At 34.8% G+C, this 13084-nt stretch overlaps 3 protein-coding genes across 3 annotated transcripts; all 3 read right to left on the bottom strand.

Moving 5' to 3' along the window:
* Window positions 1-645: 645 nt before the first annotated feature.
* On the bottom strand, window positions 646-2341 carry LOC148767648 (putative disease resistance protein RGA4). Its single transcript, XM_088824730.1, has 5 exons — window positions 2059-2341; window positions 1682-1927; window positions 1027-1613; window positions 784-909; window positions 646-687 (listed from the first exon to the last, which is right to left on the bottom strand). The coding sequence occupies exons 1-5, from the start codon at window positions 2339-2341 to the stop codon at window positions 646-648; spliced, it is 1284 nt and encodes a 427-aa protein (XP_088680856.1).
* Window positions 2342-2362: 21 nt separating this feature from the next.
* LOC148767647 (putative disease resistance protein RGA3) lies at window positions 2363-3649 on the bottom strand. Its single transcript, XM_088824729.1, has one exon. It carries the CDS (start codon window positions 3647-3649, stop codon window positions 2363-2365), a length of 1287 nt encoding a protein of 428 aa, XP_088680855.1.
* A 5893-nt stretch (window positions 3650-9542) lies between these two features.
* Window positions 9543-13084, bottom strand: LOC105972657 (uncharacterized). The gene is made up of 5 exons (XM_088824728.1): window positions 12670-13084; window positions 11971-12517; window positions 11430-11856; window positions 11300-11366; window positions 9543-11185 (listed from the first exon to the last, which is right to left on the bottom strand). Exons 1-5 carry the CDS (start codon window positions 13082-13084, stop codon window positions 9543-9545), a joined length of 3099 nt encoding a protein of 1032 aa, XP_088680854.1.

Genomic DNA, 13084 nt, shown 5'->3' with positions numbered 1-13084 from the left:
TCTTCTCACCTGAAAACTGGGTATTGTAATTTAACAACTACATCTGACACAGTCACACGAGCACATCGATAAACACGGGAGAACAACAAAAATATGAGAGCCTAGCTAGAGCTGCTAAGATTCCGAATATGAGTGAATAAAAATGAAAAATCTCATGTTTCCACAACATAAAAATCAAAATCTGGGTTCAGTAGGAGAGAAATCCTCAACTTCCACAACATCTGATAATGAGCTTTCAAAACCTGTGTCCAAGTTATCAAAGAAAACTAATCAGCAAAAGGTGTCATTTTTCATATATGGTTGAACTAAGAATGCTGGTAAATGAGCTATATTCACATTTTAAACTAAAAAATAAATCAATAGAAAGATATGATAATTACCTCCTTGCTTTTTGTCAGCAACAAAATCATATCATTAATTGCCGACACCAAATTCGGAACCAAAACTAGTGGTCGATCATAGAACTTAAATTGCAAGTCTATTACTGAATATACCTCTTACCTACATTCCAAATTGGTCTTTACACATTTGAATCTAAAGCTTAGGGGTTATGATTCTCAAATATTCATTCGTCGAATCACATTACTGGACAACAATGTAAATAGCATGAGTTAAGTTAGGACTACCTGTCCCAAAGATGACAGCCTAAGACTGATGCCCCTTCACGTACACGCTATTCTCGGCTATCTGAAACACAAATAAACAAATCCAGTTGGACTAATCATAAATTGCAAAGCAAATAAAAATTCAAATGGAGCACAAATGTCTTTCGCGTACAAATACCTCTAGTACGGTCTCTGAATCTGGATTAACAATGCTTTTCATGCTAGGAGACTTGATAATATGCAGAGTCTGACCGTCAATAGTTATCTTCTCAAACCCATTCAATCTTTTTATAATCCCTTTCGCCTACGCTGCACGTATGTTTGAGCTTATCACATCCTGAGATCACCAATTCTTTAAGAGATTTGGGCAAACCATCAATTGGCAATGAAAGAAGTTTGGGACAATTAACGATTGTTAGACATTCAAGTTTTGTATCGGTAAGCACGGCAACTCCTTTAGCATTTGGCACTCATTGATTTCAAGAATACGAAGATTAGGGAAACGACTTTCACCGGAAACTACAGACATTCCCCAAGCAGTCATTTTCTTCATCTTTACTATCTTGAGAGACTCCAGACATAGTAATCCGGAAAACCGACTACTAACAGTGTCCAACATAGGCATCTCTTCAATGACAAGCGATTTAAGATTTTCCAGTATCCTCAATTCGTTCAGGACGGAGTTCTTCGTACAACGCATCAAGTGAATAACTGAAAGCTGGGGCAGAGTGCTCAACCAATTAGGAAACTTTTCACCATTATAATTTGCGATCACCAACTCCTTCACATTTTTATGGGGACAAAGACCGTCAAGAACTTCTTCACCATTTTTTACTGCGGCCTTCCATACAAATTCGATCTTGTCAAGGAATGGCTTCGTGTGTAGGCTAGCTTCCTTTGCATCATCATGACTAAGTACATACTCAAGATTTACAATGCAAATGGATCCTCTTAGCATATCCATGTCTTTAAGATGTTGAATACCATGATGAATTTTACTCTTTCCCACTATAAACGCAGACAACGTTTCAAGATTCACCAATTTACGAACTCCAATGGCATGTTTTGTAGCATACGTGCACTAAAAATAAGATGCCGTAGAGTAACGACGTTCTTCATGTTCTTTGGCCACTGCTTAAGTCCATCACATTTCTCAAGCTTTAGTGTCTCTAAAGCGGTGAGCTGCCCAAACAAATCGGGCAACGCATAGAAAGGATTCCCAGAAAGATTGAGAAGGCGAAGACGCTTCATTTCAAAAATCGAATGGGGCACATTATCAATACCCATATTGCTCAAATCTATCACTCTTGCGTGCTTCATATCTAAAAGAAAATCAAACGAGACCTTGGTTTGTCACTACTTTTGGATGACACTATCAGAGTCCGCAAGTTCTTCTTGTGTGAGTTTTTTGGCACCACATTATGCACAATCTTGCGGTCCACAAACATATGACGGGTTCCTTTTGGGAAGACGAATTCTTCTTTGCTTGTTTGTTCAACTTCGAAGACGAATTCTTCTTTGCTTGTTTGTTCAACTTCCCGGGAAAGGCAGATATCACCGGATATAAACCGGATCATGCTGTGAATCACATCATGGATTTTGTAAGATTCTTGCCCCTTCGAATTTTGGTTTATGGAGAGACGGAAGAAAGCGGCCGATAGCAACTTCTTGAAGTAACCGCAAGCAACATCTTCCGGGCGCATCTTTCCCGTGGGAATTACTAAACCTTCTGCCATCCAGAGTAAAAACCAATTCATTCATTGTGAATTCGTGAGAACTCGGAAAAAATGAACTATAAACCAAGCATGCTTTAGCTCTAATGGAAGTTGAAAATAGCCAAGTGCTAACACCGGGAAGATTTGATTTTTAATCTCTGCCAAGTGCCATAAATCGCAGCTCAAAACGTACTCCCACTCGGTACGACCACGCTTGTAGCGGAGCATTGTACCAATAGTCGTCGCTATGAGAGGAAGCCCTTTGCACTTTTTTGCTATTTCCATCCGAATAGGCTCCAAGTGTAAGTCGTCTATATGCACTCGGTTCTTGATAATTAGTGAGCAATATTCATCGGTTAAGTCCTTCAAAACGATTGAAGGGGCGGTGCCGACAATTTGGGACACGGCCGTACTAGGAGTGGTAACCAAGACCTTGCTTCCTTTTAACCCGAACATGAACGGAGAAAACAATTGGGCCCAGTCCTCATAGTTTTCACTCCAATAATCATCCAAAACCAATAAAAACTTGTTCCCATGAATCAATTTCTGAAGTTTCATTTGAATGGAATCAATGTTCGATAACTCACATCTTTCTCCTAAGGCAGACTCTATTATAGACCTTGTGATGCTGATGATATCAAAATTTATACCCACAGAGGTCCACATCTTCAAATCAAATTTATCACCAAGTCTAACATCATCACCGTAAGCAATTTGTGCTACAGTTGTCTTTCCAATTCCGGCCATACCCACAATAGGTATGACAGAAACATCATCTCCCTCGTCGGCCAACAATGTATCAACAATATGTTTAATTTCTATGTCTCGTCCAACCACACGCATCTTGTCCACCACAGAACTGTAAGGCCTAGATTCTAAAACCTTCTTGGACCTCTCATTATTGTAAAGCGACTCAATATTTCTTTCAATTTTTTCCAACTTCTTCACTCGATTTGCTACTTTAGTGGCCAACTTTGAATCGAAAGTCGAAAGAAGCATGTTTCTTACCTCCGTTTCTCCTTCATTGGAGGAATTTTCAGAGAGCTTGGCTCTGTATTTTAGAACATCCAAATAAATTCCATCGAGCAAATCGTCGGTAGAGTACACGACTGAAACCGCAAATTCCAGTAAAACCTTCCATGCCTTTTCGTTAGAGGAAGTCCATCTAATTTCTTCCATGCTATCCAACATAGCTCTTATCTTCTCAATCTTTCTTTGCAGCTCCATTGTCGATTTATCAATATTCCAAACTGCAGAGAACTGCTTCGCAGCTTGACTTGCGAATTTCTGCCCTAGTATTCGGAGTGGAGTTTGTAGAAGAGGATTCATTTTTCTGCTGGTTGCGAATATGAACAAACACTAGCTTTGCTTTATTTTTAGTGAAAAGAAAGCAAAGACAAGAAAACATAAAACAAGAAGGAAACGGCTCTGTCTCTGTTTTGTACAAACTTTTTTTTTTTTTTTTAAGCAAACACCACAATGGTGCCACAGTACAGAGATTCAGGTTTCTCAGATGCGCTAATCCCGGCACCGAGGTGCCTGTCTACAGAGAAAGCTTCATTCAACCACCCAGGTGCGCTTCTCTTGCACCCTCGTGGAACATTACTGAAAGTCGTGTTTTTCTGTCATCCTTTTTTCTTTTCTTTTTTTTTTTTTCTTCTTTTTTTATTTTTTTTATTGTTTTAGGATTATATAAATTAAAATACCTTGATCAACAAAAATTTCATTGGAGCCCATAGTAAAACTAGCATAAAGGGTAACCAATGTCAAAATACTACAAAATAAAGGTCCATTTCAAATAAGTTCATCAATGAATACTTATTTACTAAGGGGTCCAAAGTCAAGACATTGTCCAGAGGTCTGTAAAAGACTAAAATACCCCTCACATTTTAATATGTTCTAATTTCATCATTTTTATTTAATTTAACCTCAATTTGACCCAAATTTCTCAAATTATTCAATTTTGAGTACAATTTCGTTCGTCGCCGCCGTTGACTATTTTTTTTTTCTCCTCCTTTTTTCGCCGGTTTTCGGCGTTGACTCTTTCGATTTTTTTTCTTTTTCGTTTTATTGTTATTTTTCTTCTTTCTGCCGGCGGTTAACGCCGGTCTCCGGCGGTTAACGCCGGTCTCCGGCGGTGTTGACTTTTTTTTTTTTGTTGTTTTTTTATTTGATTTTTTTCTTCAATATATTTTTGCTTGTTTAAATAGTAATATTGTTGTCGTTGATAGTCATATTAACTATATTACTGTTACTCTGTTGCACAGTAATATTTACACAACAAAAATCACTAATATTGTGTAATAGAGTAATATTAATATGTTGTTCGTTCAACATAAGTAAACATAATAAAAAGCCAAAATAATTAATATTGATGTGGTTGAGAGTAATATTATTGTCATCCACAGTAATATTACTGTAACAACAGTAATATTACCGTCAACCATAGTAATATTATTGTGTTTACAGTTATATTACAATAGTAGACAATAATATTATTAAGTTAATCTGTCTACAACTCAAACAAAACAAAAAACCAAAAAAATTATATTTATGTGGTTGTCAGTAATATTATTGTGTTAATTTTACAGCCAACGACAGTAATATAATTACGTTGACTTGCCGAAAAATCAAACAAAAAAACCCAATAAAATAATAATATTGTTGTGGTTGACAGTAATTGTACTATCAACGACAGAACAACTACTGTCACCGACAGTATAATTACTGTTATTGATAGTACAACTACGGTCCTGTTCAGCGGCAAGCGTAAAAAAAAGGGAAACAATTTAGGGAAAAAAATATTAAAAAAGTTAACGCCGGAAACCGGCACCAGAAACAAAAATTGAGAAAAAATATATTCAAAAAAAGAAAAGGTCGAAATTGGATTTTTGTGGTCAAAATTGATTAAGTTGAAGTTAATTTGGGGTTACAATTAGTAATTGGTTTTAATACATTATTTCGCATTTATTTATAATACATATTTAAGGGATAAAATTGGCGAAAGAGATATAACCCTTGAACCTAGAATAATAAAAATGGTTGGTCAGGGACTTTGCATAAAAACACTAAAAAAAAAGGGTAAATTACAACCACACCCCTCAGGTATGCTTAAATAATTTTAAGGTCCTTATGGTATCGATAATTACATTCACCCCTGAAACGTAGTTAGAAACTCTAATGGGATAAGGCATTGGATACATTATTCCGATAGGGATATAACGGACTATTACTTTTAGCTAGTGGTGGAGATAACAATAGAGTTATGGGGTGACATAGCTCCCCCAACATTTATTAAGTCACTCATAACTATTTGTTGTCTCCACCACTTCCTGAAACCAAATAGTCCGTTAGAACTATATCGTAATAACGTATCCAATGCATTATCCCATTAGAGTTTATAACTATGTTTCAAGGGGGGGAGTGTAATTATCGATACCACAAGGACCATAAAGTTATTTAAGCATACCTCAGGGATATGGGGGTAATTTACCCTAAAAAAAACAATATACAACACATGGTTTTTGATATAAGAAAAAATGCAACAGATAGTTCTGAAGCTAATTTTTTTTTTCAAGGTTTTTAGTTTATTTGACCCTTATTCAAAATTTTCATATAAAATATAACATACATTATATTATGGAATTACAAAAATAAATCAGAAAATTATATTATATATTTCGAAAAACAATAAAAATAATTGTAACTAAAGTCGTCGGAATCGAAATTTTGGTAGTTTTATTTAAAATTCCAATTCCGTGCAAAAAATGTATGGTTTAAATTCGGATATTTTTTGATCGGAATTTGTGGAATTCCAAAATTGCACTCCGACACCTCTAACTACATTACATTTTTTCTTTTTCTTTTTCTTTTATTTTATTTTATGAGATATATGTATGATGATGTTTTTTTGGTATGTCTCGTGATTTTAAAATTATTAAAATATATTATTGAAATGATGTATAATGATGTTAATTTTAAATGTATTAAAAATGCCCATACTAGCTTATCATTGAATCAACTACTGCTGAATCTTTAGTGCATTAAATATTAAGGGGTCATTAGCAATACACCCCTCATTTAGATAAAAACTAGTGATATGTCCATACCATAATTCTTTCTTTATGAAAACCCCCTAGAATATTTATTTCCAATCTTACCCCTCTAGTAGTGTATCACGTTTTTTTTTTAATTATCCAGTAATTTCGAAATCCCTATTAATGAGGCACCTAATCCTGCTAATTAGGCTTAATTATATATTTTCCCTAATTTATCTCAATTATTCCTTTTTTCTCTCTTTCCATAATAATTTAATTCCTAAAAATCTGTTCCAAATTCCTAAAAAATTGCTACGAAATCAAAAAAATAAAATAAAAAAAATACTCGGATTTTATTATTTTTATTTTTTATTTTTATATTATTTTTGGAATTTATTTAGTCATTTTGAATTTATTTTTAATTTTAATATTTTTTAATAAAAATATTATTTTAATTTTTTTTTAAACTTTTTTTAAACAAAAAATTGAAATTTTTCTCTCGACAGGTTTGCAACGCCGAATATGACTATGGTTGAATATGACTATATGTGACTATAAACTGTAGTCATATTCTTTCTTTGTATTGTTGTTTTTTACATTTTGAACTTAAAAGTTCCGATTATATGGCATAGTCATGTTTACCAAATCATATAAATAACCAAATCATATAAAACAACGAAGATTCCCTATTTTTTATTTTTTATTTTATATTTTTTTTATTATTTATTTGTTTTAATATTTTTTTAATATTTTCTTAAATTCTTTTTAAACGAAAAATTGAAATTTCCCCGACAAATTTACTACGCTGAATATGACTATAGTTGAATATGACTATTGCCTAATATGACTGTATGTGACTATATCAACTGTAGTCATATTCTTTCTTTATTTTGCCTGTTTTTGCATTTTCAACGTTAAATACCTGATTATATGGTGTAGTACAGTCATGTTTACCGAATTACATTAAAAAAAACGAAGATCGCCTATTATTTACAAAAAAATTCAATCAACATCCACACAAAAAAAATCATAATTTTGAATTTTGTTATTACAAGTCAACTTGTAGCCACACAAATACATCGAAAAAATCACATGTATCAATTTTTCAACTAAAAACAACCAACAACATCATTGTAAATTAGAATAAAAACCTACAAATTTTATATATGACTATGTATGGCTACATATGACTATATATGACTACATAGTTGATTATCTCCAATTAGTCTGTTGTTCGACAATTAATTCGAGAAAAAAAATATATCAATTAACCTTGACTGTAGTCATATTAAGTCTATATTTATTCAATAACTGTGCATTCAATGTGACTCCAATGTGACTCCGATGTGACTACACTCCTAGTCTATATATATATATATATATATATATATATATATATATATATATATATATATATATATATATTATATATATATATATATATATATATATATATATATATATATATTGTTCCAGAGCACAAACACTCGAGAAATTCAATCCCTTGAGCACAAAGTTTGCCCAATAAGCTTCTTTCACACTCAAACAGACAATTTTATTTCGATTATCTACCTACCTACCTATTTCATATTGTGAACAACCAAACTGTTATCAAATTTTATTCCATAAACATTTACAGTTAGCAAGTGGTGACCTAGATATCTATCCTCTTCAGTCTTCACACACACACACACGCGCACACACACACAGTGACTAAAAAATAAATACACACACATCAGACAATTTGATGCAGAGTGAGTTCTCACACACACACACACACTGAGAGTGAAAAATAAACACACACACATCAGACAATTTGATGCAGAGTGAGTTCACACACACACACACAGTGAGTGAAAAATAAATACATAGACATATATATATATATATAATATATATATATATATATATATATATATATATATATATATATATATATATATATATATATATATATATATATATATATATATATATATATATATATATTTTGTGGAAAGAGCGTGAAAAAAAAAACTCACCCTCAAAGTTCTTTCACATATAAACACCAAAAAATAGTAGCAATTCTTTTTGCACCAAGACAGGAACACCAAGTTGTGTGAGATTGAATTGAATCTCAGACATTGAGAGATCAATGTTTCGTAAGCGCAAAAAGTAAAAAAAAAATATCGACCAATAATTATATAAATCTGCATTAGTTGATCAGAGAAAAGAATCGAGAGGTGTCTGTAATAATATATGATGATACCCCAATTCTGAGAGAACGAGAGGAGAGAGAACCAGAGAGATATGGAGATATAAAGAGAGAATTAATGTAATCCTACAATCACGTGAGAGGTTATGGAAAATAAATATTGCAATTATTTAAAAAACCTACTTATAAGGGTAGTTTCGACTTATCATATTTTGTTGAGGGGGTTTCACTAATTAAGATTGGATTTTGGGTTTAGGCAAAAGTCTTAAAAGTCAAATGGGTTTTACTCATAATATTTTCCATTTGAGGGGGGTATTGCACATTTCCCCAAATATTAAAACAATTAACATGGATCATCCAATTAATTCGCTAAACTTAATATTATCCATTTGTCCATTCTTTTATTTTATAACTAGTAATACACCCGTGCGATGCACGGGGTATTCATCGTAAAAAAAAATATTGAATAATAAAAAAGTTTCTCAAAATAGTGATATTAATTGTTAATAAGTAAAAAAAAGAAGTAAAACATATTCAAAAATAAAAATAATTTGTATGGTGTAAGTTCAAAATAAGTTGATATAAGTGAAAAAAACTAAATAACGAAGGTTTTGATTTCCATATACAAAAGAGCGAATATATAGTTGGTCCCAAGCTTGTACAACCATAATGACATGAACGTTGAAAACTTGAATTGTTTGATACCAACCGCCCTAAGCCCATGCAACAAATCCGATACAATGCAACTGACCTGCATATGTTGTAAAATGGTCACACGAAATATGTAAATTGTTACCAAAACAATACCAATATAATTGTTTAATTGCATAAAATTATTGTAAAAAAATTACCTTCATGAAATATAGCGAGCGGAGTCCATAGCAAGTTCCTAGTACAATTAAAATAAACCTACGAATGAGGAATAACAAAACATAAAAATAATAGATAAAAAATGTCGTCAATAAATATTGTAATTTTTTAATACTTACCTTCATATACGCTGAAAAACTTCATTGTATACAACATTATTTGTAACGTTGGTCGTATCACCAGATTCCGAGTTAATCAAAATCTTTATGCCACTTCGACTCTTAACCCTCGAGAGTGCGACATAGAGCTGTCCGTGACTGAAAACAGGTCTCGGCAAGTACAGGCCCACGTGAGAAAGAGTTTGTCCTTGACTTTTATTGATTGTCATTGCGAATGATACCATTAACGGAAACTGACGTTGCTGGAATTTAATAGGCAATGTGGAGTTGGACGGTACCAAAGTCATTCTAGGAATGAACACCATATCACCAACATGTTTACCGGACAGGATTCTGCAGTTGAGAACGTGTTTTCCCATATTAATAATCTGAAGCCTTGTTCCATTGTACAATCCTCTGACCTGATCGATATTTTTTATGAGCATAACGGGAACACCTCTTTTCAATGTCAACTTATGCGGTGGAATTCCGGAACATGATATGGTGTTGAGAAACTCCGGTGAGTATATTTCTGCGTTGACATCCGATAACAACTCCTCCTTGCACATACTATCTGAGCTGAAATAGACTTTCTCCTCTCCAGTTATGATCGACAAAAAATGATCGTTCACAAAACCGACACTTTCATTAGTGGGTGCAAGGATTGCTCTGCCTTCGAAATACTCGGGAGTGAAAAGGTTGGTCACCAGATCGGGATAGACAAACTCTATAAGATCCAAAAAGGGATCTGCAGAATTCCGAATCATCATGTCATCGGGAATTTCAATTGTGGCATCACCGTCATTTATTTCGCCAGCATCGCCATTGCCGATTCTCAATATCCAGTCCGCAAATTCTCTTATTTCATCTGCATTGGCGGAAGAGGAGGACGACTCAAGTCTCATGTTCTTGTTTAACTTCATAACCTTGCATTGTCTCCACAACGGTGATGAATTGATTGTAGCATGCACAATGTCTTGTCTCGATGCTTTCAACTCAACTGGCAGAATTTGCCGAAAGTCCCCTCCAAGCACTACAACCTTGCCTCCGAATGGCATATCTGAATCAAGTATAGATTTCATTGTTTTGTCGAGTGCTTCGAAACAGTACCTGTGCATCATCGGTGCCTCGTCCCATATGATTAGCTTTGCTATAGACAACAATTCTGCCTGTGGGCTCTGTTGTTTGATGCTGCATGTGGAGCTCTCATGTACAATTATTGGCAGTCCAAATCTAGAATGAGCAGTTCTGCCACCTGGAAGTAGAAGCGAAGCAATACCACTGGAAGCAACATTTATAACTATTTCTCCTTTTGAACGGATAGCAGCCGATAACGTTTTCCATATGAAAGTCTTTCCCGTTCCTCCATGCCCATAAAGAAAAAACAGTCCACCTATGTCATTTGTAACAACATCCATGATATCATCGAACACTTTTTTCTGCTCATCAGTAATGGATGAAAGGTATTTTTTAAGTTCTTCACGCGTAGCATCAACGTCATAGTCCAACTCGTCGAGAACTAATCTATTTACCGTGTCGTCCGACATCGACCCAATTGGAATCGGCATTGGGGGAAAGTTACTCAGGCTTTTGTTGTTGCTTTGCAATATATTTTCTATTTCGATCAAAGCGTAGTTTCTCAGAGTATTGTCTGACACAGGTGGACCTTCAATATAATATAATATGAAAAAATAACATAATGTGGCGATTATAAAAATATATAGTTTTAATTCAAACGTGTGTAGTAAACGGTGTAAAAACATAAGATGTATTCTCATACCTGAATTAGTACGACATTGTTGCAGCATGTACGCAATATCCTCGGTGAATTCTTTCCAGCAACACTCCTACACATGTTCCAGTCTGCTCATATTATTTGCGACCAAAAGTACGACGAATAATCGTCTCACATAGTCACCACTGGCCCACTCGTTTGCATCCTTTATGCCAGCTATGTACTCCTTGTCGTCATCTAGTAGTCCAAGCGCAAAGCACGCATCTTTGAAAGTTGGGTAGACGTGATCCTCGACTTTCCTAAGATCATCGTAACACGTCCAACCTCTTTGAAAGTTCAACAACAGTCTCAAGTAATAGTCCTCACCCCTGCCCGGCGGTACATTGGTAACATTTCCGATCGAGAATCCTATCTTTCTCGGCATCCAACAGCGAGCTTTTTCCTTATAGACAAATTTCTGTGGAAACTCTCCATACCTCAAATTTCTAGCTTCAGGGTACAGCTTATTGGCTTGGAACCAAGCAAGGAACATCGTTTGCTTTGCAGTCGGTCTGTTCAGCACATCAACTAATGAGTCATTATCTGTGAACACAACAGACTGACTGTCCAGAAGATGAAAGCTTAACCTAATCACCGGTGGGTCTCTAAAGTGAATGTCAAAGCTAAATAACCTCCAAGCAGCCTCGCATGCCGAAAGATATCAGCAGTCGTAGTACATCTTTATCTCATCGCGACATTCAGGAGTTGCACCTGGATTATTTGATTGATAAAATGCCGCCGTGACCCGATCGTGTCCTTTGTTGACATACTTGAATAAATACTTTATCGATTTATTCTGGTTGCACAACTCAACATTAATGTGTGCTCTGTACTTTTTCAGTAGAGTACGGTTATAAGGCACGACGAAACCATTGTCGAGATATGTTTTCTTCTTAACCACGGTCCTCCCATTTTCTCTTCTTCTGTACACCGGATAACCATTTGCATCGGCCTCAGTACGGTTTACAAAACTCTTTGGAAATCGCTTCGTGCAAATCCCGTCCTTCATGCATGGAGAGTTTTGATTGGCCAGACCGCACGGGCCGTGAATCATATACTTCTCAACCAAATCGTACATCTTTCGGTCTGTTATCTTATCTGGGATTTCGGCACATATGATTTTATCTATGTCTTTTGATGTCTTCGGTTTGTCTTCATTGTGAAGCCAAATCAATATGTGTGCATGCGGGAGACCGCGCTTCTGAAACTCAATTGTGCAAACATCTGAACATTTTACATTTTAAACGTATTTGGTTAGCATTAATATACAAAAATATTCAATGTTTGACGTAATAAAATATTTATAATATTATAAGAGTAGACAATGTCTAAAATATATATTATGTTATACTTTTATCTTATAAATTGATACTTACATGCTCTAATGCGACCAAATATTTTGCCCTTATTCAAATCTGACATCAGACTGTCGAGTTTCATCTTAAAAACTCGAGCAAGAATATCGGGACGGTCTTCAGGTCTCAAATTAGTACCTCTCAACGCCCTTTGAATTTCCGGCCACTGTGGATTGCAGGTTATAGTGATGAACAACGATGGAAATCCAATCCAGTTGCATATTTGAAGAGCATCGACGAAGTTGTTAAACATGTATCTTGGACCTTGGGTAAAACTGCCTGGTAGAATAACCCTCGTGCCAATGGATCTAGCATCCGTATCTCCCTTCAAAATACTTTCCTCGATACCCTTGTACATGTCAACTCTTAACTTATCCTGGTTAAATCTTATGAATTTCAGTCTTTCCGATTCAACCATTGAAAATGCGTCGACCAT

The sequence above is a fragment of the Erythranthe guttata genome, chromosome 10, assembly GCF_056151865.1.
Source record: "Erythranthe guttata isolate IM_541 chromosome 10, IM_541, whole genome shotgun sequence".
NCBI lineage: Eukaryota > Viridiplantae > Streptophyta > Magnoliopsida > Lamiales > Phrymaceae > Erythranthe > Erythranthe guttata.
This window is presented reverse-complemented; position numbering and strand designations above follow the sequence as displayed.

Bases quoted from the DNA above. Each gene is read 5' to 3' on its own strand.
- LOC148767647 (XM_088824729.1), bottom strand. From the start codon at position 3,649: ATGAATCCTCTTCTACAAACTCCACTCCGAATACTAGGGCAGAAATTC.
- LOC105972657 (XM_088824728.1), bottom strand. From the start codon at position 13,084: ATGGTCGACGCATTTTCAATGGTTGAATCGGAAAGACTGAAATTCATA. The intron at 11,857-11,970 runs GTACTACGACTG...TCTTCTGGACAG, and splicing joins TGTCGCGATGAGATAAAGAT to TCAGTCTGTTGTGTTCACAG. The intron at 11,186-11,299 runs GTATGAGAATAC...ATTATATTGAAG, and splicing joins ACAATGTCGTACTAATTCAG to GTCCACCTGTGTCAGACAAT.
- LOC148767648 (XM_088824730.1), bottom strand. From the start codon at position 2,341: ATGGCAGAAGGTTTAGTAATTCCCACGGGAAAGATGCGCCCGGAAGAT. The intron at 1,928-2,058 runs GTCATATGTTTG...ATTTTCTTTTAG, and splicing joins CGTCTTCCCAAAAGGAACCC to ATATGAAGCACGCAAGAGTG. The intron at 688-783 runs GTATTTGTACGC...TTTGTGTTTCAG, and splicing joins ATTCAGAGACCGTACTAGAG to ATAGCCGAGAATAGCGTGTA.